The sequence below is a fragment of the Pelophylax lessonae genome (assembly GCF_965119305.1).
Source record: "Pelophylax lessonae genome assembly, chromosome: 3".
Taxonomy (NCBI): domain Eukaryota; kingdom Metazoa; phylum Chordata; class Amphibia; order Anura; family Ranidae; genus Pelophylax; species Pelophylax lessonae.
This window is the reverse complement of record NC_138770.1, coordinates 34,415,223-34,440,222: the sequence shown is the minus strand read 5'-3', so window position 1 is coordinate 34,440,222 and position 25,000 is coordinate 34,415,223. Positions and strand designations below refer to the sequence as shown.

The following is a 25,000-nucleotide window of genomic DNA, read 5'->3' as shown; positions in this document are numbered from 1 at the left end:
GTGGGTGGGATTCTCTGACCAATCAGTGGCTAGTAGTGACTGCATGCAAAGGATTGTGGGATATGGTACCAGTTTGGTACCTGTTGGAACCACAATCGAGTAGGTACTGTTTTTTCAGAGCCGTACCGTACCGTACCGTTCGGTTCCATGCAGTGGAAAAGCAAACCTATACCGTACCGTACCGAACCGTTCCGACCCTATACCATGCGGTACCAGCAGTGGAAAAGCACAAAAGCGTGCCGAACCGGTACGGTTCCATGCAGTGGAAAAGCGCCACCGTACCGTACCGTACCGAACCGTTCCGACCCTATACCATGCTGTACCATGCAGTGGAAAAGCACAAAAGCGTGCCGAACCGGTACGGTTCCATGCAGTGGAAAAGCGCCATTAGAGTTGGTCTTAATACCTCCAGTTTCATTATTTACAAACTGGAGGCAATTCTTTTTGTATATAGTGCAGCCACAGTGACAATTCGTAACGCTAACCAAACAGCTGGCAGTATTTTGTTTTTAATCTGACTCAAGATCTTTTTAAAAGACCATACTACCAGGGAAGTGTTGCAAATGCTTGATAAAATTCCCCCCCCCCCAATGCATATTTTCTGAAAGTACCATAAAGTTTCTCTTTAAATGCAGAATGATGCTGCCACATGAAGTTTACAACCCAAGCACAGTTCTGTAATGCTCATATTAGCTTTACCTTCGTATAGCCCACCCTCATACCATGTAAACCAATAATCTTCAAAATTAGCATTTTTTCAGGTTAATTTGAAGGGAAGTACATTGATTGTGTGTTTTATAGGCTAATTATATATCACATACTTCACTTCTGATGCTTATGTTTTCAGTACAAAAAAAATGCATATGGAGTTCATCCATTCTACATGGGACTTGAAGAAGATGGAAATGCTTATGGAGTGTTCTTGCTTAACAGCAATGCAATGGGTAAGGTTGATAAAACACACTTCCTTTATCCAGTAGTAGATTTTTTTTTCGGCCTTTTGCAGCCGTGTAAAACAAATGTCCCATGCTTAGAGGTTGTTGCTGTTGATTAGAGATGCATATAAAATAAAATAATGAACAAATATGGTTTCCACATTCTAGTTCAGGAAAACCTAGTCACAAGAGAGAATTTTGGTTTTGAAACATATTACCAATACAAAATGATCATTTTTAAATTTTAAAGCTGAACCAATATTTGTTTCTCAAACATACACATACAGGAAGGTTAGCCTATAGGCGGTTTAGACCTAAATTTTTGATCATTGCTACATACAATACATGGGGTTCAGATGATTTCAGTTGGTAAATAAAGTAGAGATCGATCGATTATCGGTAACACCGATATATCGGGGGCCGATATCACTTTCCCCGATATATCAGAATCGGCCTTTGGATTAATCGATATTGCCGATATTTTTGTGACGTCATTGCGTATGTTGCGCACACACGTTCTGTCTTCTAACACCGCCTCCTACACCTGCGCGGCCCATACGTGACGCCATTTCACCGCACACTGCACACGTTCTCTGCCTTAAGAACACCAAACAGCCTCTTGTACAGCCAGCTGCAGTCCGGTCCGGTCACGGTGCCAGCCATCCATCCATCCATCTACCCACAGGCCCTGGCCTCAGCCACCCACCACAGGGTGCCAGCCGCCAGCCATGCAACCTACAACAACAGAACAGGCCAGGGTGCCAGCCAGCCAGCATCCAGCCACCCAGCCCACAACAGAGTTTCAGTGAGCAAGCAAACCAGCCACCCAGATGACACCAAGCCAGCCACCCTCCAATGTGACCAATGACCACACAGTGTTCCAGCAAGCCAGCCACCCACAACAGGCCAGGGTGAGTGAGTGACACCAAGCCAGCCACCCACACAACAGGGTGACCCTAAGCTAGCCACCCCACCACAGTGTTCCAGCAAGCCAGCCACCCACCCACCACAGTGTTCCAGCAATCCAGCCACCCACCACAGTGTTCCAGCAAGCCAGCCAGCCACCACAGTGTTCCAGCAAGCAAGCCACCCACAAAAGGGTGACACCAAGCCACCCACCCACCACAGTGTTTCAGCGAACACTGTGGTGGGGTGGCTAGCTTAGGGTCACCCATAACATGGTGACACTAAGCCAGACAGCCACCCACCCACCACAGTGTTCCTGCAAACCAGACACCCAGAAGAGGGTGACACCAAGCCAGCCAGCCACCCACCACAGTGTTCCTGCAAGCCAGCCACCCATAACAGGGTGACACCAAGTCAGCCAGCCACCCACCCACCAGTGTTCCTGCAAGGCAGCCACCCAGAACAGGGTGACACCAAGCCAGCCACCCACCACAGTGTTCCTGCAAGCCAGCCACCCACCACAGTGTTGCTGCAAGCCAGCCACCCACCACAGTGTTCCTGCAAGCCAGCCACCCAGAACAAGGTGACACCAAGCCAGCCAGCCACCACAGTGTTCCTGCAAACCAGCCACCCAGAACAGGGTGACACCAAGTCAGCCAGCCAGCCATAACAGGATGACCCTAAGCCAGCCAGCCACCACAGTGTTCCTGCAAGCCAGCCACCCGTAACAGGGTGACACCAAGCCAGCCACCCACCACAGTGTTCCTGCAAGCCAGCCACCCATAACAGGGTGACACCAAGCCAGCCACCCACAACAGTGTTCCTGCAAGCCAGCCACCCAGAACAGGGTGACACCAAGCCAGCCAGCCACCAAAGTGTTCCTGCAAACCAGCCAGCCACCACAGTGTTCCTGCAAGCCAGCCACCCAGAACAGGGTGACACAAACCCAACCAGCCACCACAGTGTTCCTGCAAGCCAGTCACCCATAACAGGGTGACAACAAGCCAGCCCCCCATAACAGGGTGACACCAAGCCAGCCACCCACCCACCATGGTGTTCTTGCAAGCCAGCCACTAACAGAGTGACGCCAGCCAGACAGCCAGCCGCCACAGTGTTCATGCAAGCCAGCCACCCATAACAGGGTGACACCAAGCCAGCCACCACAGTGTTCCTTCAAGCCAGCCACCCATAAAAGGGTGACACCAACCCAGCCACCATAACAGGGTGACACCAACCCAGCCACCCACCCACCACAGTGTTCTTGCAAGCCAGCCACCCATAACATAACATAACATCCATAACATAAGCCAGCCACCCATAACAGGGTGACACCAACCCAGCCACCCATAACAGGGTGACACCAAGCCCGCCAGCCACCACATCTTTTTTGTGTCTTTCAAATTGAAATGGAGATGGATGAGGAGAGAAAAAGTAAAAGTGTGGTCTGGGACTATTTCTCGTCTCAGCCTTCTCCAGGAAAAGCAGCAGTGTGCAAAACCTGTACAAACAATATAAGCATGCGATCAGTAACTGAAAAAACAAAAATATGTCAAATCTTTGGGCCCATCTAGGAGTTCATCATATTAAATTGTATCATGCAGCACAGAAAAAACAAAATGAATATCAATGTGATTTTGATTCAATACCTCCTCCACTATCCCAGGCAACAATAACAGATATGTTTGTGAAAAAAAACACATGTCACTGTCTAGATTCAGATGGAAGATCCCAACTGCTGGACAGAGTATCTACAGAGATGATTGTCACTGATAACCAGCCATTTACAATGGTGTCTGACTCTGGATTTCAGCGGTTGATGTCCGTACTTGAGCCAAGCTACACACTGAAGAGTGAGCAGTATTATCAAACCGAAATGCTGGCAAAGCTTCAGAAAAAGGTCGTTGACAAAGTAAAGACTATGCTGCAACCATAGAATGCTGGCAACTTACTCTCATTCACGACGGACTGCTGGTCACAAACAGAGTCAGAGTCACTAATGATTCTTACATGCCACTTCATTGACAGCGGATGGACAAAAAGGCAATTTGTGTTGAATACAAAAGTGATGCAAGAAACCTACACAGCTGAGTACAGTAGATAAATGTTTCTAGGCATGCTTGAAGACTGGGGAATCAACAAAGACTGAGTGATGTTTGCGCAACTTCGAGACAGTGGAGCAAACATGCGGAAAGGAATGAGGCTTGCTGATATGTCCGACCTCAGTGTCATGGCACACAACACCCTCCAACTTTCAAATGATGGTCTGTCAAGCCAAAGAGCTTTGAATGATATATTTTTTGAGAAGCATGAATAGATTAAAACTGTTGTGCTTGCAAGTCTTTTGAATCCTCGATACAAGAACCATGCTCTCTCTTCTGATGATGTATTGGCTTAGGCAAAACAATGGCTGACAGAAGATATTCAAGAGAAGGTGCAGGAGGTTCCTGCCAAAAAGACAAGTCCAGAACACTATTTTTACGAAGAGCAGCATTCTGCAAAAACAGAAAAATGTCCAAAAATACATCAACGAACAGAAGAGAATATTCTTCATCGTCGTTGAATATATCAGGACATTTTCAGTGTTTTATTGGGGCCTCATGCGGAGGATTCAATTTATTCTGAATCTGCAACTACGTATGAGCCTGGATGATGAACTTCATCTCTATTTGAAAGAAGCAGTAATTGACAGAAGAAGTCATTCTCTTCAGTGGCGGAAAGAAAATGAGGCACTCTACAAAAGACTTGCTTCCAATGCTAGAAGATACCTCTCTCTTTCTGCTCCTCTGTCCTCCACTCCTCCTGAGCATGTTTATGAAGTGGCAGCATTGTATGAACAAAACAGAGGACCTTTAACAGATAACCGAGGGCATGCTGAAATGTTCAGCTTTCTGCATTATAAAATTGTTCTACTTAACTGGGAGTATTGAAAAGAGTAGTGTCCACTCCAATCCAATGTCTAAGACACATTAAAGCCCGCATGGAGTTTGCTAAAAAAACACCTGAAGGACTCCAAGATGGTGAGAAATAAGATTCTCTGGTCTGATGAGACCAAAATAGAACTTTTTGGCCTTAATTCTAAGTGGTATGTGTGGAGAAAACCAGGCACTGCTCATCACCTGTCCAATACAGTCCCAACAGTGAAGCATGGTGGTGGCAGCATCATGCTGTGGGGGTGTTTTTCAGCTGCAGGGACAGGACGACTGGTTGCAATCGAGGGAAAGATGAATGCGGCCAAGTACAGGGATATCCTGGACAAAAACCTTCTCCAGAGTGCTCTGGACCTCAGACTGGCCGAAGGTTTACCTTCCAACAAGACAATGACCCTAAGCACACAGCTAAAATAACGAAGGAGTGGCTTCACAACAACTCCGTGACTGTTCTTGAATGGCCCAGCAAGAGCCCTGACTTAAACCCAATTGAGCATCTCTGGAGAGACCTAAAAATGGCTGTCCACCAACGTTTACCATCCAACCTGACAGAACTGGAGAGGATCTGCAAGGAGGAATGGCAGAGGATCCCCAAATCCAGGTGTGAAAGACTTGTTGCATCTTTCCCAAAAAGACTCCTGGCTGTATTAGATCAAAAGGGGGCTTCTACTAAATACTGAGCAAAGGGTCTGAATACTTAGGACCATGTGATATTTCAGTTTTTCTTTTTTAATAAATCTTCAACAATGTCAACAATTCTGTGTTTTTCTGTCAGTATGGGGTGCTATGTGTACATTCATGAGGAAGAAGAATGAACTTAAATGATTTTAGCAAATGGCTGCAATATAACAAAGAGTGAAAAATTTAAGGGGGTCTGAATACTTTCCGTACCCACTGTATACCACTGAGTGACTCCAATCCAATGTCTAGCTGTTGCCTAGCTTTTTTTCTAGCAGTTTTGCACTGACTGCGGTAATTGCAGTGAGTGCCCTACTGTAAAGAGTCCAATCCAGTCCAATGTCTAGCTGTTGTCTAGATTTTTTTCTAGCAGTTTTGCACTGAAGGCTGCAGTTGCAATGAGTGCCCTACTGCAGAGGTTGTCCACTGACTCCAGTCCAATCCAATGTCTAGCTGTTGCCTAGATTTTTTCTAGCAGTTTTGCACTGACTGCTGTAGTTGCATTGAGTGCCCTACTGCAGAGGTAGTCCACTGACTCCAGTCCAATCCACTGTGTAGCTGTTGTCTAGCTGTTGTCTTGTCTAGCTTTTTTTTCTAGCAGTTTTGCACTGACTGCACAGCAGTATTGATTTATTGCAATGAGTGAGTGCAGCACTGCAGCAGTTTCTTTACTATGCATTCCATTAATGCACAATCAGATGATGTGATATGTCCCTGCAAGTGCACTTTTCCTATCAGTTTTCATGCAGTTAAGGTGTGAAGAATGTTAAAAATGTTAATAAATAAAGATTAACATGTTTATTAACAGATTTGTGTCGAAATTTGTGTTTATTTTGCAAAATTTTAAATGTGTGAAAATATCGGCCAATAATGGCCGATACCAATATGCGATCGCCACAATATCGGTATCGATATCAGCAACGAAAAACCGATATCGGTCAATCACTAAAATAAAGTCACGTCATATTAGAAAGATGGAGTTTGTCACAAATGGACCACATAAATTGGTGTATATATAATGATCAAACAGCTGACATACTTTTCTCCACATGACATAGTAAAATCTGTTCTAATATTGTTTCCTTTTTTATGACTAATTTGCAAATGAATATCGTATTTTGCAGATGTGACCCTGCAGCCAACCCCAGCTATAACATATCGTACAATTGGTGGAATTTTAGACTTTTTCATCATACTGGGTACAACTCCAGAAAGTGTGGTTCAGCAGTACACTAAAGTAAGAATGCAAAACCTTTAATACTTATTTGTACAGCTCTTTATCCAAGTAAGGTTCTAATTTATTTATTTATTTTTTTTTTTAAAGCTCATAGGACGCCCTGTAATGCCAGCTTATTGGTCTCTTGGTTTCCAATTATGCCGTTATGGATATAAGAGTGACAGTGAAATAGAACAACTGTATAAGGACATGGTGGCAGCCCAAATTCCATATGTAAGTAATGCTAAGGTCTGGTAAGAAATTGTTACCAGTGGTATAACAACAACTATTCTTAGTATTAGCATATATGCAATAGACAGAGTTGGTTTACTAATAAATGACCAGTATGATCTTTTCTATATAGGTGTATGAAAACAGAGTACTCATTAGAAAATGACACTTAGAGTAATAGAAGTTTCCTTTTTTTTTTTTTTAAATAATGTAAAAAAGAGAAGCTTGATGTAAATAATCTTATAGGTATTGGTTAATGTTTACAACACCTTGTTTCTGTGTTAAACTTGTAAATATAATTGTACATGGCCACATCTGGAGTATTCTGTCCAGTTCTGGGCACCGGTCCTCAGGAAGGATGTGCTGGAACTGGAGAAAGTCCAGAGAAGGACAACAAAAATAATTAGGGGAATGGAGGACATCAGCTATGAGGAAAGACTAGAAGCACTGAACTTATTCTCTCTGGAGAAGAGACGATTGAGAGGGGATATGATATCAATGTACAAATACTGTACTGGTGACCCGAGCATAAGGAACAAACTATTCAGAGAAAGGAGATACAATAAGACACGTGGCCACTCACTAAAACTAGAGGAAAGGCGGTTTAACCTTAAAATGCGTAAGGGGTTCTTCACTGTAAGAGCAGTAAGGATGTGGAATTCTCTTCCACAAGCAGTGGTATCAGCAGGGAGCATTGATAGTTTCAAAAAACTGTTAGATGGACACCTTAAAGACCACAACATACAGGGGTATACAATGTACAACATACAGGGGTATACAATGTACAACATACAGGGGGTATACAATGTACAACATACAGGGGTATACAATGTACAACATACAGGGGAATACAATTTACAACATACAGGGGTATACAATGTACAACATACAGGGGTATACAATGTACAACATACAGGGGTATACAATGTACAACATACAGGGGTATACAATGTACAACATACAGGGGGTATACAATGTACAACATACAGGGGTATACAATGTACAACATACAGGGGTATACAATGTACAACATACAGGGGGTATACAATGTACAACATACAGGGGAATACAATTTACAACATACAGGGGTATACAATGTATAACATACAGGGGTATACAATGTACAACATACAGGGGTATAAAATGTACAACATACAGGGGGTATACAATGTACAACATACAGGGGGTATACAATGTACAACATACAGGGGGTATACAATGTACAACATACAGGGGGTATACAATGTACAACATACAGGGGTATACAATGTACAACATACAGGGGTATACAATGTACAACATACAGGGGTATACAATGTACAACATACAGGGGGTATACAATGTACAACATACAGGGGGTATACAATGTACAACATACAGGGGGTATACAATGTACAACATACAGGGGAATACAATGTACAACATACAGGGGTATACAATGTACAACATACAGGGGTATACAATGTACAACATACAGGGGGTATACAATGTACAACATACAGGGGGTATACAATGTACAACATACAGGGGTATACAATGTACAACATACAGGGGAATACAATGTACAACATACAGGGGTATACAATGTACGGTTAAAAGCAAACACACACACATCATAGGTTGAACTGGAGGGACTGGTGTCTTTTTTCAACCTCACTAACTATGTAACTATGTAACATGGCGCTAACCATATTTGTTCACTACATGTGAAGGCTCTGCTTTTTGCTTTTCATAGTTATACAATGTTTGTGCTTTACTATTTCTTCTCACAGTGCAAGTGTATGGGTCTGTTAAAAATAGCACACCCTATGTGACTAGTATCTTATCTCAGCAATTTGTTAGGAAATATATTCTATCTATCTATCTATCTATCTATCTATCTATCTATCTATCTATCTATCTATCTATCTATCTATCTATCTATCTATCTATCTATCTATCTATCTATCTATCTATCTATCTATCTATCTATCTATCTATCTATCTATCTATCTATCTATCTATCTATCTATCTATCTATCTATCTATCTAGCTATCTATCTATCTATCTATCTATCTATATATAAAGGTATAACAGTGTCAATGGAGCCAAATACCCCAAGATGTGTGTCCAAGGACCTTATGGCTTGTATTACACTGTACTTTAAGGGGAAAACTGTTTTATTTTGTAACTTCTGCTTTGTTTTTTGTTTTTTTCTTCCCCTGTTCTTCAGCTCTTTTTATTAAGAGTTAAAGTATACATTTTCATTACCTATTCTACTGTATATCTAAAAATGACATAACATGAAGCCCTTTTGGCTATATCAGGAGTAACGAAAAAAGTTTCAATATGCAGTTGAAAGACCAATATAAAGTTAGATCATAGATCCAAAGATAGTTTGAACATGAGCAGTTCAAGCAAATAAGTATTAGCAGGAAAGAAACAGGCAGAGCAATGGGGTGGTTACTGACTGCTTCTGATCCAGGTTCCTAGTCTTCACACATCTATCAGATGATGGTCAAAATTGCCTGCAGTGTGAGTGTGAGACCCATGAGTCTTTTTGAACTTAGAAATAATATATGTAAGTTTTATTGTCAGCTTTTACTGGAAAATGTCAAATTAAGTCTAGTTTTAACTTAAGTCAACGAGAACTGGACAGCTAAGCCTTCTCTATAGTTTGCTTTGTGGCCATCAAAACATGTCATAAGTTTAAACTGTTTCCAGAGAGCTTCTGATTTGAGATTAGGGATTGAGTCATCTGGGTGCATGGTGATAGAGAAGAAAAACAGTGTTGCTAACATTTTATGACTCACTTCTACAATAACTGGGCCATCAGACAGGTCCAGGATGTATGAAAATAGGTGGCCAGGTCTGAACAGTTGCGAAAAATATTTACTACACAGTCAGGGGTAAAGGGGGCGACATGGGTAGGAACTGAATGCATTCAAAATTACAAAACATTATACGTAGTTTTCAGGATTTAGTAGTGCCACAACTTTTTATTTTTAATTAGATGGGAATAGGCAGGGTTAGAACATTTTGTCTATTTGTTTCTGCTATCCTGGGATCCTTCCTTATAATATTTATAGTTAGTGAGGTTGAAAAAAGACCTCAGTCCATCCAGTTCAACCTATGATGTGTGTGTGTGTTTGCTTTTAACCGTACATTGTATACCCCTGTATGTTGTACATTGTATACCCCTGTATGTTGTACATTGTATACCCCTGTATGTTGTACATTGTATACCCCTGTATGTTGTACATTGTATACCCCTGTATGTTGTACATTGTATACCCCTGTATGTTGTACATTGTATACCCCTGTATGTTGTACATTGTATACCCCTGTATGTTGTACATTGTATACCCCTGTATGTTGTACATTGTATACCCCTGTATGTTGTACATTGTATACCCCTGTATGTTGTACATTGTATACCCCCTGTATGTTGTACATTGTATACCCCTGTATGTTGTACATTGTATACCCCTGTATGTTGTACATTGTATACCCCTGTATGTTGTACATTTTATACCCCTGTATGTTGTACATTGTATACCCCCTGTATGTTGTACATTGTATACCCCTGTATGTTGTACATTGTATACCCCCTGTATGTTGTGCATTGTATACCCCTGTATGTTGTACATTGTATACCCCTGTATGTTGTACATTGTATACCCCTGTATGTTGTACATTGTATACCCCTGTATGTTGTACATTGTATACCCCTGTATGTTGTGGTCTCTAAGGTGCCCATCTAATAGTTTTTTGAAACTATCGATGCTCCCTGCTGATACGACTGCTTGTGGAAGAGAATTCCACATCCTTACCGCTCTTACAGTGAAGAACCCCTTACGCATTTTAAGGTTAAACCGCCTTTCCTCTAGTTTTAGTGAGTGGCCACGTGTCTTATTGTATCTCCTTTCTCTGAATAGTTTGTTCCTTATGCTAGGGTCGTCAGTACAGTATTTGTACATTGATATCATATCCCCCCTCAATCGTCTCTTCTCCATAGAGAATAAGTTCAGTGCTTGTAGTCTTTCCTCATAGCTGATGTCCTCCATTCCCCTAATTATTTTTGTTGCCCTTCTCTGGACTCTCTCCAGTTCCAGCACATCCTTCCTGAGGACCGGTGCCCTGAACTGGACGGAATACTCCAGATGTGGCCGGACCAGAGTCTTGTAGAGCGGGAGAATAATCTCTTTATACTTTTAAGGTGTCATAAATAAACATACATCTGTCTTTTAAAAGACTACTTGTGCCATACAAAGGGTTAAAAAATGTGTGCAAGCATACCTATGATTCAGGATTACATCCTTATATTATTGGAGATGTTTGCCTTCTCAAAATGTTTCACTGTCCACTTCCACTATAAATAAATAAGCGTTTCAACACTTGTATAAAAATACATAGTGATAATGCCTGATGGAATCAATTCACTAAGATAAATGATACACGAAGCCTGTTCTCCTGAGTAAGTGGCTGAATTGCCTAGCACTTCCAACCAGAGCCAGTAGGTGGTGTCCAAATTGGAAAGCTTGTTGGAGGACGAACAAAGACATTAAAGGGACCACAGGCTTTGACGTTTGCCCAATAGAGCCTTTTGCAAGGGTTTTTACGGATGCAATTGCCTAGGGTGAAGTGGAGGAAACTCTCCACAAGGTTAGAAAGTACTCAGTTCTCTTCTTTGAATGACTGGAGGGGTTAATCCAGAACGGAAAAGGCCTGTATAAACAACAGGTTGTCAAAACTGTATCCCTTAAAAGAGCCAAAGATCAGCCTACTGCTATCTCCTCCAATGGTGGATGCATCATTAATGCGACTGGCAAAACACGTCACCTTTTGGTTACGATCAAAGACACCATAGTCCAAAAATTAGACCTAGATCTGAAGTGCTTTTACATACTCTAGCATCTGCAGGTGCCTGAAGACCAGCAATAACATTGGCAGAGGTAGGCAGAGCAATATCAAGTTGAATGGTTGATTTTAAAAAAGCCCTTCGGTAGGAAGTGGACAGAGACAAGATGGTAATAGCTTTGTAAGACCTGAAATTGGTGGGAGACTCTGTTGCAGAGGCGTCAGCTGACATCAGCTGATGTTCTTCAAGAGCGATGTTGCCCACAGTCACAGCAAGGAGGGCATTATGGCTGAATCTATGGTCGGCGTACCCAACGTTAACCACTTTACCACCGGAGGATTTTGCTGTCTTCCGTCCAGGCCACTTTTTGCGATTCGGCACTGTGCGACTTTAACTGACAATTGCGCGGTCGTGCGACACCATACCCAAACGAAATTTACGTCCTTTTTTTCCCACAAACAGAGCTTTCTTTTGGTGGTATTTGATCACCTGTGCGATTTTTACTTTTTGCGCTATAAACAAAAAAAGAGAGTTTATTTTGAAAAAATAACAATATTTTTAACATTTTTTATAAAAAATGTAAAAATCAATTTTTTTTAAATTTTTGGCCAATTTGTTTTCTGCTACCTATGTTTGGTAAAAAAAAAAATCGCAATAAGCGTATTTTGATTGGTTTGCGCAAAAGTTATTGCTTTTACTAACAAAGGGAAAGATTTCTGTCATTTTTGGTGTTTTTTTTTTAACGCGTAATGGCGGTGATCTGCGGTTTTTTTTGCGGGACTTCGACATTGCGTCGGACAGATCGGACCCTTGACTGACATTTTTGACACTTTTGGGGGTACCAGTGACATTACTGCAGTAATCAGTGCTATATATATGCACTGTTACTGTAAAAATGACACTGGCAGTGAAGGGGTTAATTTTATTGGAGAGGGAGGGGTTAATGTATGCCTGGTGCTTACTGACGTGTGGGGAGGTGACTGAATGACAGAAGGACAGATCGGATGTTCAGCTATGCTGAACACTCCGATCTGTCAGTCCCTGTCACTATGGAGATCCGCCCGCTCGCTCTGTTTACACAGGCGGGCGGATCTCCTCACACGATTCCCCGACGATCGGGGCAGAGCAGCGGCGATCGCCACTGCTCCTCCCCTGGCCCGACTCCCACTGTGAATGAAAACAGCGAGAGCGCTCCTCCGGTGGCGCGCGAGCGCCGCCTACAGGGGGAGGAGTCCAGCGACGTAGGTCTACGTCGCTGGACGGGAACGAGCCACTTTGCCGCAGTACGCTCCATGTGAGCGGTCGGCAAGTGGTTAAAAATAAAACTGGTGCACGATACCAGATGATGGATCCAATCTATTTGGGAGTAGACAAGATACAGCCATCACAAGGTTGACCACTGGCAGGTGAGGGGAGATATCATCTGAAAAAAAAAAAGAAAAATCAGAAAGGTCCAGCATACATGCTGCAACTCCCAGGTAGATACCCAGGAGGCAAAATCCTATGGACTGGGAAAAGATTATGAAAGGAACTGGAGAAGGACCCAGAGCCATATGAAGCTTTGCACACACACCTGGATGGAAAATATTCAGGATCAGTGGGCCACATTAGCTATATTGATGTGACATCGGTGGAAGTTTAAGGGATGTCCCCCTTCCTATCTCTTCCAGCCAGCCAGGCTACCAGATTTGATGGAAAAGTAAAACATTCTAGTCCAGTTTGTAGCCAGATTAACCACTTAAGCCCCGGAAGATTTTACCCCCTTCCTGACCAGGGGGTATTTTGCGATTCGGCACTGCGTGACTTTAACGGACAATTGCGCGGTCGTGTGACGCTGTATCTAAACGAATTTGGCGTCCTTTTTTTCCCACAAACAGAGCTTTCTTTTGGTGGTATTTGATCACCTGTGCGATTTTTTGATCATGCGCTATAAACAAAAAAAGAGCGTCAATTTTGCAAAAATAGCAATATTTTTCAAATTTTTTTATATGAAATTCCCCCCAAAAAAAATGTAAAAATCACAATTTTTTAACATTTTTGGCCAATTTGTTTTATGCTACCTATGTTTGGTAAAAAAAAATCGCAAAAAGCGTATTTTGATTGGTTTGCGCAAACGTTATCGCGTTTACTAACAAAGGGAAAGATTTTTGTCATTTTTGTTGTTTTTTTTTTAACGCGTAATGGCGGCGATCTGCGATTTTTTTTGCGGTACTGCGACATTGCGGCGGACAGATCGGACCCTTGACTGACATTTTTGACACTTTTGGGGTTACCAGTGACATTTCTACAGTAATCAGTGCTATACATATGCACTGTTACTGTAAAAATACACTGGCAGTGAAGGGGTTAACTTTTTTTTGAAAGGGAGGGGCTATGTGTGTCCCTAGGGGCGTGCTTTCTACTGTGATTGGCTGTGGCTTCAGATGTATGAAGAGTGATCAACGGTTCTACATAGTAGACCCGTATGATCATCCTTTATACACAGGGGAGAATGACAGGCAGCTTGTTTACACAAGCCGCCTGACTTTCTCCCTCTCCCCCGCCGATCGCAGAGTGACCGGCGGACATCGGGTCCGCCGGTCACACGCGCGGGGGGGTCCGTGACCCCGCGCGCGCCTTCGGGAGCGCGTGCGCGCGCTCGCTCGCTCCCTAGACCCTCACAAGCTAGTGACGTAGCCCTATGTCACTTTACCTGTGAGGGGCTGACCGCCGACGTAGATCGGCGTTAGGCAGTCGGCAAGTGGTTAAAATGGCCAGAACTTAGTATCAAGATGTACCCCCATTGAATTTGATGGGACTCGCTACTAAGTTTAACTTTCACAAAATTTCAAACAGAATTTGGTGATTTATCCCCCTGCACAAATTTACCTGGGCATATTCACCCATCCCTATGCACATTGTATTGTCTATATATTGTAGTTTTTTTTTTTAAACTATGCATTCTTATTCATAGTGTACACTTTGTCACAATCTTTGCATTACTGTAAAAGCTCATTGTTGTGCACTGAATATTTATTGTGTCCTCTTAGGATGTGCAGTATGCTGACATTGATTACATGGAAAGGCAAATGGATTTCACTTTGGGCAAAAAATTTTCAAGACTCCCTGACATCTTCGATAAAATCCGATTGGATGGAATGAAAGTCATCATCATGCTGGTATGGCATATGTGAAGTATTTATGGATTTCTTAGCCAGCATTTGTAGCAATACTGTTTACACAACTATAAGAGCCGGTTCACACTACCACGACCAGAAAGTCGCCCCGTGACTTGAAGAGACTTGTTTAGAGACTTGGAAGAGACTTGTTTAGAGACTTGTTTAGAGACTTGTTTAGAGACTTGTTTAGAGACTTGGAAGAGACTTGTTTAGAGACTTGGAAGAGACTTGTTTAGAGACTTGGAAGAGACTTAAGGAGATAAGGAGGCGACTCCCATTGAAGTATATGGGACAGTCGGATCACAGGTCGCCTCAAAGTAGTACAGGACCCTTTTCTGAAGTCGGAGCGACTTCAGTAGTGCCAATTAAGACGGCACTGATTGATTAACATTGCTTTTGTTATGTCAAGCGACCTGGGGCTACACAAGTCGTCTAACAAGTCGCGCTAGTGTGAATGGGCTCTCACACTACCACGACCAGAAAGTCGCCCTGTGACTTGAAGAGACTTGTTTGGAGACTTGGAAGAGACTTGTTTAGAGACTTGGAAGAGACTTGTTTAGAGACTTGGAAGAGACTTGGAAGAGATTTGGAAGAGACTTGTTTAGAGACTTGGAAGAGACTTGTTTAGAGACTTGTTTAGAGACTTGGAAGAGACTTGGAAGAGACTTGTTTAGAGACTTGGAAGAGACTTGTTTAGAGACTTGGAAGAGACTTGTTTAGAGACTTGGAAGAGACTTGGAAGAGACTTGGAAGAGACTTGTTTAGAGACTTGGAAGAGACTTGGAAGAGACTTGGAAGAGACTTGTTTAGAGACTTGGAAGAGACTTGTTTAGAGACTTGGAAGAGACTTGGAAGAGACTTGTTTAGAGACTTGGAAGAGACTTGTTTAGAGACTTGGAAGAGACTTGTTTAGAGACTTGGAAGAGACTTGGAAGAGACTTGGAAGAGACTTGTGCACTACTTTGAAGAGACAGGCGACTTTGTCTGTGGGGAATGCCTGGCTAATCTCTTTCTTCTTCCTGGAAAGTCTGATAACAAGTCGTGTCAAATAAGATAAGGAGGCGACTCCCATTGAAGTATATGGGACAGTCGGATCACAGGTCGCCTCAAAGTAGTACAGGACCCTTTTCTGAAGTCGGAGCGACTTCAGTAGTGCCAATTAAGACGGCACTGATTGATTAACATTGCTTTTGTTATGTCAAGCGACCTGGGGCTACACAAGTCGTCTAACAAGTCGCGCTAGTGTGAATGGGCTCTCACACTACCACGACCAGAAAGTCGCCCTGTGACTTGAAGAGACTTGTTTGGAGACTTGGAAGAGACTTGTTTAGAGACTTGGAAGAGACTTGTTTAGAGACTTGGAAGAGACTTGGAAGAGATTTGGAAGAGACTTGTTTAGAGACTTGGAAGAGACTTGTTTAGAGACTTGTTTAGAGACTTGGAAGAGACTTGGAAGAGACTTGTTTAGAGACTTGGAAGAGACTTGTTTAGAGACTTGGAAGAGACTTGTTTAGAGACTTGGAAGAGACTTGGAAGAGACTTGGAAGAGACTTGTTTAGAGACTTGGAAGAGACTTGGAAGAGACTTGGAAGAGACTTGTTTAGAGACTTGGAAGAGACTTGTTTAGAGACTTGGAAGAGACTTGGAAGAGACTTGTTTAGAGACTTGGAAGAGACTTGTTTAGAGACTTGGAAGAGACTTGTTTAGAGACTTGGAAGAGACTTGGAAGAGACTTGGAAGAGACTTGTGCACTACTTTGAAGAGACAGGCGACTTTGTCTGTGGGGAATGCCTGGCTAATCTCTTTCTTCTTCCTGGAAAGTCTGATAACAAGTCGTGTCAAATAAGATAAGGAGGCGACTCCCATTGAAGTATATGGGACAGTCGGATCACAGGTCGCCTCAAAGTAGTACAGGACCCTTTTCTGAAGTCGGAGCGACTTCAGTAGTGCCAATTAAGACGGCACTGATTGATTAACATTGCTTTTGTTATGTCAAGCGACCTGGGGCTACACAAGTCGTCTCACAAGTCGTGCTAGTGTGAATGGGCTGTAAGAATCCTCATTACAGCATTTTAACTAAATCCTTTAACATTACGGAAAAAACACATATATTCAAATAATTATGTGTGAGTTTGTAATCCCTTCAAAGAACGCTTTCACGTTATAGACAATATGACATACATCAGTTGTGTTAATATTGCCTTTTTACCTTACATTTTAAATTTTTTTAATTTTGCATGTTTTTACTTTCTTACTTGGTCACATACTCTTTTTATAGTAAATCTGCCATATGAGAAATGTAGAGGCTACTACATCTAACTACTTAATGAAAGTTTATCTGCCTGACCATTATGCTAACCCACCTAAATAACTAACCCTGACCCACCCCAAACCTTGTATATGGCTGAATATGTAAGTCCAATATACAGTATACCTCAAAGTTATTAAAATCACAAGAAACCCCCGAAATTGAATCTTACATATTTTTCAGGAAATCGCATAGTGCTAAAAGGGGAGCCACTCCAGCATACAAGGTTTTAAAGAAAATAACATGTATGTATTAACCTTGAACGACTCACCACAACCTAAAGAAGTGGGGAAATTTATAAAATTATAATATAAAATTATAATATCTAACACCATATCTGTATGTAACCCACAGAAATGGTGACTGCCAACCTTGAAAAAGGCTCTCTAAGGGGCCGAAACGCGTAGGAACATAGGAGACATCTCTGATCTGGGAAACCCAAGCTTAACAGCAGGGAATGACAGAGATACACTCTTAAGTCACCATTAACCACGTGTCACAAACCTTCTATCTACTACACACTTTCACAAGGGTCTATAACCCTATCACTCTAATGTACTCAACTGTACATGTGTTTTAAGTATTAAATACCACTTTATTATTTATCACCTAATTTGCTTGTACTCTTTCGTGATTACCCCTACCTGCCTTAAAAGTCCCACCTCTTACTGGCCTGAGGTACCAACAACCTACAAAACTTCAACCAGGGACGACGGCAAATCCAACTACATACAGGGTCATAGAGATCAAAACCCCTTCAAAATAACTAACCCTAAACAACCCTATTGTGTTTGCCTATTGTTGTGACTTAGATGAAGATCAGATCACATTTGATAGCAAATTACTGCAGAACACCAGTTAATTTCAAGGGGTTTACATACTTTTTATTGTCACTGTACCTTTTTTAACTATGTTTTCCAATGTAAAACTTTACATTTCGTGTTTTGAATGCCTTTTAACCACTTTACCACCGGAGGATTTTGCTGTCTTCCGTCCAGGCCACTTTTTGCGATTCGGCGCTGTGCGACTTTAACTGACAATTGCGCGGTCGTGCGACGCCGTACCCAAACGAAATTTACGTCCTTTTTTTCCCACAAACAGAGCTTTCTTTTGGTGGTATTTGATCACCTGTGCGATTTTTACTTTTTGCGCTATAAACAAAAAAAGAGCGTTTATTTTGAAAAAATAACAATATTTTTAACATTTTTTTATATGAAATTCCCCCCCCAAAAAATGTAAAAACCAATTTTTTTAAAAAATTTTGGCCAATTTGTTTTCTGCTACCTATGTTTGGTAAAAAAAAATCACAATAAGCGTATTTTGATTGGTTTGCGCAAAAGTTATTGCGTTTACTAACAAAGGGAAAGATTTCTGTCATTTTTGGTGGTTTTTTTTTTTAACGAGTAATGGCGGCGATCTGCGATTTTTTTTTGCGGGACTGCGACATTGCGGCGGACAGATCGGACCCTTGACTGACATTTTTGACACTTTTGGGGGTACCAGTGACATTTCTACAGTAATCAGTGCTATATATATGCACTGTTACTGTAAAAATGACACTGGCAGGGAAGGGGTTAATTTTATTGGAGAGGGAGGGGTTAATGTATGCCTGGTGCTTACTGACGTGTGGGGGGGAGGGGATTGAGTGAGTCATGGACAGATCGGATGTCCAGCTATGCTGAACACTCCGATCTGTCACTCCCTGTCACTATGGAGATCCGCCCGCTTGTGTTTACACAGGCGGGCGGATCTCCACACTAGATCCCCGACGATCGGGGGAAGAGCGGCGGCGATCGCCGCTGCTCCTCCCCTGGCCCGACTCCCGCTGTGACTGAAAACAGCGGGAGCGAGGCTCCGGCGGCGCGGGAGCAAGCCTCCGGCGGCGCGCAAGCGCCGCCCAGAAGGGGGAGTGTCTGACGACGTAGTACTACGTCGTCAGACGATAACGAGCCACTCTGCCGCATTAATATTACTGTGGGCGGTGGTAAAGTGGTTAACATGCTGCACATTAAAATGCTTTGGTAAAGACTTTACCGTACTACACGCAATTAAAGAATAATTGTATATCTGGTATAGGGCACCCTAAATACAGAGGTGTAAACAGGCCCTAAAGGTGGAATGAAAATGAATGGGGTTTCTTAGGCATTGACCTTGTTTTATAGAAGAAAAAAATACTAGTAGACATACTGGCTTTATGGTTCATAAATAAAACATCTTTTTTTTTTTTTAAACCATGTTTTAGGATCCAGCAATTGCAGGAAATGAGACTGCGCCTTATCCAGCTTTTACAAAAGGAAGAGATCAAGATGTTTTTATAAAATGGGATGACAAGAGTGACATTGTGTGGGGCAAGGTATTTATGAAATTCAGTTGATAAAGGGGAATGTTCACAATTCTATGGTAAAAAAAAAAAAAGAAAAATGTAGGTTTGAAGCATGACTTGGGGCGGAGTCAAATTCTTAACCACTTCTAGAGCGGAAGGTTTCACCCACTTAATAACAAGGCCATTTTGTGCGACACGACACTACGTTATTTTAACAGACAATTGCACGGTCGTGCAAAACTGTACCCAAATAAAATTGATGTTGTTTTTTTTCCCCACAAATGGAGCTTTCTTTTGGTGGTATTTGATCACCAATGCGATTTTTATTCTGAAAAGAAAACAATATTTTTTACCTTCTGCTATATAACATTCCCAATAGAAAAAATTAAAAAAATCAAATTTTTCATAGTTTTAGGCTAACATATATTCTGCTACATATTTTTGGTAAAAAAAAAATCCCCATTAAGTGTATATTGATTGATTTGCGCAAAAGTTATCATGTCTACAATATAGGAGAAAGATTGTCAATGTCAATTTTATTTATTTATTTATTTATTTTTTTTACTAAAAACGGTGGCCATCAGCAATTTTTATCAGGACTGCGACATTGCGGTGGACAGATCGGAGACTTAACTGACATTTTTGACATTTTTTGGGGGGGCACCAGTGTCATTACTACAGTGATCAGTGATAAAAATGTGCACTGTTACTGTACTAATGACACTGGCAGGGAAAGGGTTAACACCAGGGGCGATCAAAGGGTTAAATGTGTCCCTAGATGGTGTTTTCTAACTGTGTGGGGGATGGACTTGCTGTTTGAAGACAGAAACCTGTGTTCCTAAATAGGAGGAACACAAGATCCCTGTGTTCATCACTGACAGAACAGCGGCCTGCTGTGTCTACACCGGCAGACCGCCGTTCTGTCTCCACAGGGAGCAATCGCAAGTGCCCAACGAACATAGCGTCCACCTGACCCGCGGATTGGCTCCCCCTGTGGCCAATTGGCGTGTGCGCGCACCCCCACTAGTTGTCTCACGAAGCGACGTACAGGTACGTCCTTTCACGGGACAGAGCCGACCTGCCGCAGTATAAGTATGGCCGCTGGTCGGCAAGTGGTTAAGGAACATTATATCATGTTAGCATTTTAAATGGTGTCACAACTCACTAAAGCAGCAGGACTTTAATTGCAATGCACCACAGTTCATGGCAATACACTACCACAATGCACTGTATTTAAGAAATGCTGCATTAACATTTTTTGTCATTAATGTGTCATGCAACATACATTAGGTATAGTTGGGGGGAGTACCGCGCTTTAAAGTGCTTAATATAACATAGATAAAATTATATACATATGTGAAAAAGTGCCTTAGTGCTTCTTAAATACAATATTCATAAATTATGTGTCTCAATGTGCAAAATAAATACAATCTGATATAAAGCCTTCAATTAATATAATAGGTGATAAAATTGACTAAACTAAAATTGATCTTAGTTAAACCAACTATATAAATACAATATATAGTGAAAACATGTATATAAAGTTATAAGTCCGTGACCTTTTCAAAAATTAAATAATGTGCTCTAAATAGGTGGTTTCAAATAAAAGTGCTGAAGTGTCCTTTAAATAAATATATAAATATATAGTGATCAACAGAATCTTCTTATCCAAATTTGACATGCAGGTGCTCTTTCGTGCGGTGCCCACTAGGTGTCCTAAGCGCTCACCTCAATGCTCTTTTAAAAGAGCCTTAAGTTGTATGCCTCAGTATGCTGTTCCTTCCTCCTTATTGGCATATAGGTACCATTATGAATCCTCGGTTATATCTCCCTTATATAAACAGCTATATTCCAGGGGATATATGCGGTCCTTTATATCTCCAAAAAATCAAATTGGGCCAAACATGGTGAAGTACGTCCCATAAAATTTATTAAAAAAGATAAGAGTAACACTCACATTGCATTGCGTCTTGTTTCTAGCATAACAAACATTCCTTTGCCGATACGTCACTTCCGGTTTGGCTATCCTACGCGTTACGCTGCGTACCCACGCAGCTTCTTCCAGGGATGCGAGAATTTCACCAACCCTTTATAAACATACATTAGGTATATTAACACAATGCACAAGTGTGGCAAGGTGTGAAAGTGCTGTAAGTGTTCTGAAATATCTACCGTAGGGGCCTGCTTCAAATTTAGAGCTAGAAAAGAGTTAGGGTTAGTTCACATTAATTGTTAATGGCACCCCAAATTCATTTCACAAATGCAGAGTGTTTCCAGCCACCAAACCGCATGGTTCCACAGTAACATATGGCTTGGTGTGGTGTGATTAGCTCTACGGAATCATTGCATCATCTACAAGTGGAAATAGAAAAAAAAAAAAAATTTGATTCAAAGAAAATTTGAAAAAGACATAAAACTAAATCTGCATATGAATTCTGAATATGAATCCCGATTATGAATTGAAGGCATCAACCCAATTTACCAACACTAAATAACTAGATTAACAATAACAAATCTAAACTAAACTAAGCACATTTTTTCTTCATGCACATGTGTCATTTGTATAGAAAATTGTATACAAATTACAATTACAGAAAAAATGTACATTTCTGTGAACTTTTCTCAAAAATTAAGTGCATTGATTTTTAAGTGTACTGTACTTTTTATTATTTTCACAAACTTCTTGTATATTTTTCTATCTATGAGCATCCCAATCAAAAACGTGTACCGCCACAAAGGTTTTACCTTCTATAAAATATAATTTTCAGATGATAGTTTTTAACAAACTCTTGGACGTGTATCTTAGCGAGTACAGTATACAGGGATACGGGAAATTATAATGAACGAAAACCTACACAGGTTGGGCTGGATGGTCTTGTGTCTTTATTCAACCTTACCTACTATGTTACTATGTTGCTATAATTGTTTAAATCTGTACAACTAGAGGAACAAAATGACCACTGTTTAACCTTCCTAGCGGTATTCCCGAGCGTGACTCGGGGTTAAATTTTAAAGCCAAAAGCGGTAACCCCCGAGCCACACTCGGGGTACCGCTAGGAAGATCGCCAGATCCTGGTAGAGGTTTTACTTACCTTGTCACCGGGATACAGCGATGTATGCGGTCAGTATGCGGCGGCGGCGCTTCCTCCCGATCGTCTGTGAGCCCGGGCTTCCGTCTCCTGCGACGTGACGTCCGCAGGGGGGTGGAACTGGCGGCAAATTCAAAAAGTATAACACACAAACACACTGATACACTGTAATCCTATTGGATTCCATTGCCAAAATAATATAAATTGACCTTTGATTGCCCCCCAGTGCTTTCTCCATTGCACTTCCTGCATTTTTCCTATACATTGTGTCTGGACATTGCAGAGCGACCATGGCATCAAACAAGCGCGCCACAACCTCAAAAGCGGTATATGACCTGCTGGGTGAGAGCGACAGCAATCCTGAATCGCTTGCAGAGTGGAGTGACTGCGATTCATGGGGAAGTTCGTCATCCGACGCAGAAAGTGAGTTCAGTGATGATGCTGTGACTGTGCCGAGCGATGTGCGTACTTGGTGCGTGATCGACTGCGGTGCGGAGCACGTAGCGCCCCCAAGGTTCCCGTTTACCGGAGCACCTGGTATCAAAGTCGATGTTGAGGAGGACAACCCCTTGGCATACCTGCAACTTTTTTTGACTGATGAGGTTATCGAAAAAAATTGTTGTACAAACCAATCGGTACCAGGAGCAACAAGCCGCAGCGCATCGGCGGGTTTCAAGGAGCAGGATGTGGGAACCCGTGACCAGTGCAGATATCTGGAAATTCCTGGGCTTAATTATTCTGCAGGGAGTGGTGGGGAAACCCCTGCAGAAGTGGTATTGGACCACCAACAAATTATTGGCCACTCCTTTTTTTGGCACCGTTATGTCGGAGTACAAATTTTCGCTCATTATGAGGTATTTGCACTTTACCAATAATGACGATTTTGATGAGACTTCTCATCCGGCTCCGAAGCTCAAAAAGATCTGGGACATTTACCAACTAATTTTGAAAAATTTCCAGGAGTCCTATGTCCCAGAAAGAGACATTTGTATAGACGAAAGTCTAATGGCCTATAAAGGGAGACTCAGCTGGATACAATATATTGCGTCCAAATGAGCACGCTTTGGAATAAAATCATTTATGCTGTGTGAATCCAGCTCTGGATATATTTGGAATTCGGTCCTATACACCGGGAGAGGAACCAAGTTCAACCAAAGGTTCAGCAGCTATGGGATGGCAACTGCTTCTGCTGAATCAGGGGTACTGTGTCACCACAGACAATTTCTATACATCCCCAGAACTGTTTGAGTTCCTCCTATAACACAAGACGGATGCGTATGGGACCGTCAGAGCTAACCGGCGTGACATGTCCCCCAGCTTTGCCAACAAAAAGCTGAAGCCCGGAGAATTAGTTGCCTGGCAGAAAGGAAAAATGTTGGCACTGAGATGGCGTGACAAAAAAGATGTCTGCCTGATGAGTACCATCCATAACACCGCCACTGTCATGGTACATGCAAAAGGGGGAAAAGATGTTCTGAAACCGCAACTGGTCCTGGATTATAATAACACCATGGGAGGTGTGGACAGAGCTGACCAGGCCATGACTTTCTATCCGGCAATGCGGAAACAGCAGAAAAAATATTATAAAAAAATATTCAGGCACCTCCTGGAGCAGTGTTTGTGGAACGCATTCATTCTCCTAAAAAAGAAGAGTGACCGGCCTATGATCCATGCGGACTTTGTGTGGAAAATTGCTGAGCTCATTTTTCTCAGGCACCAGACCCCAACAATAAGTCGATCCGGACGCCGTGCTGCTGGTGTTGTGAACCCCGAACGACTGACCGGTCGTCATTTTATGGACCACATTCCGCCGACGGAGAAGAAGACTGCACCCACAAGGATGTGTGTGGTGTGCTGTTCCAAGCGCGACGACACCGGACGGAAAATCAGAAAGGAAACGCGGTACTACTGTCTAGACTGTGACGTTGGACTTTGCGCTGTACCCGGTTTCAAAATTTTCCACACCTGGGACGTTTATTAAGGCAGTATGAAGAGTAATATTGCATCCTTTTTGGGAAAAAAAAAATATATTGCATCCTTGTTTGACAAAAAAAAAATGTCAGTGTTTTTGATTACGTTATTTACTATCATTTATTGAATAAAAAGTGTTATTTTTTGGAAAACAAAAGTGTAAGCGCCGGTTCACACTGGCGCGACGCTACTTTCAGGGGCGACCTCCGAGATCACGGTGCGAGCAGCGCGCCGCGACCTCGGAGCGGCCGCCACAGACTTCATAACATTGAAGTCTATGGCGGTTGCCTCCTGGTCGCCCCAAAGAAGCTCCGGACCCTTTTTCTGAGTCGGAGCGACTTGTGTCGCTCCTATCAGAATGGGTCCGCAGCTTCCCTATGGGAGGTGACCTGCGGCGACCTGTGAGGCGACCAGGTC

The 25,000-nt window shown here is 42.3% G+C and overlaps 1 protein-coding gene across 1 annotated transcript in view; it reads left to right on the top strand.

Moving 5' to 3' along the window:
• Positions 1-25,000, top strand: part of LOC309550280 (maltase-glucoamylase-like) — a gene marked incomplete at its 5' end in the record, with an annotated part of 526,737 nt that overhangs the window by 424,039 nt on the left and 77,698 nt on the right. The window contains 5 exons of the mRNA XM_082250685.1: positions 848-944; positions 6,571-6,683; positions 6,771-6,896; positions 14,764-14,892; positions 19,443-19,553. Of these exons, the coding sequence (XP_082106811.1) occupies positions 848-944; positions 6,571-6,683; positions 6,771-6,896; positions 14,764-14,892; positions 19,443-19,553 (576 nt within the window). The remainder of the gene's footprint in view (positions 1-847; positions 945-6,570; positions 6,684-6,770; positions 6,897-14,763; positions 14,893-19,442; positions 19,554-25,000) is intronic.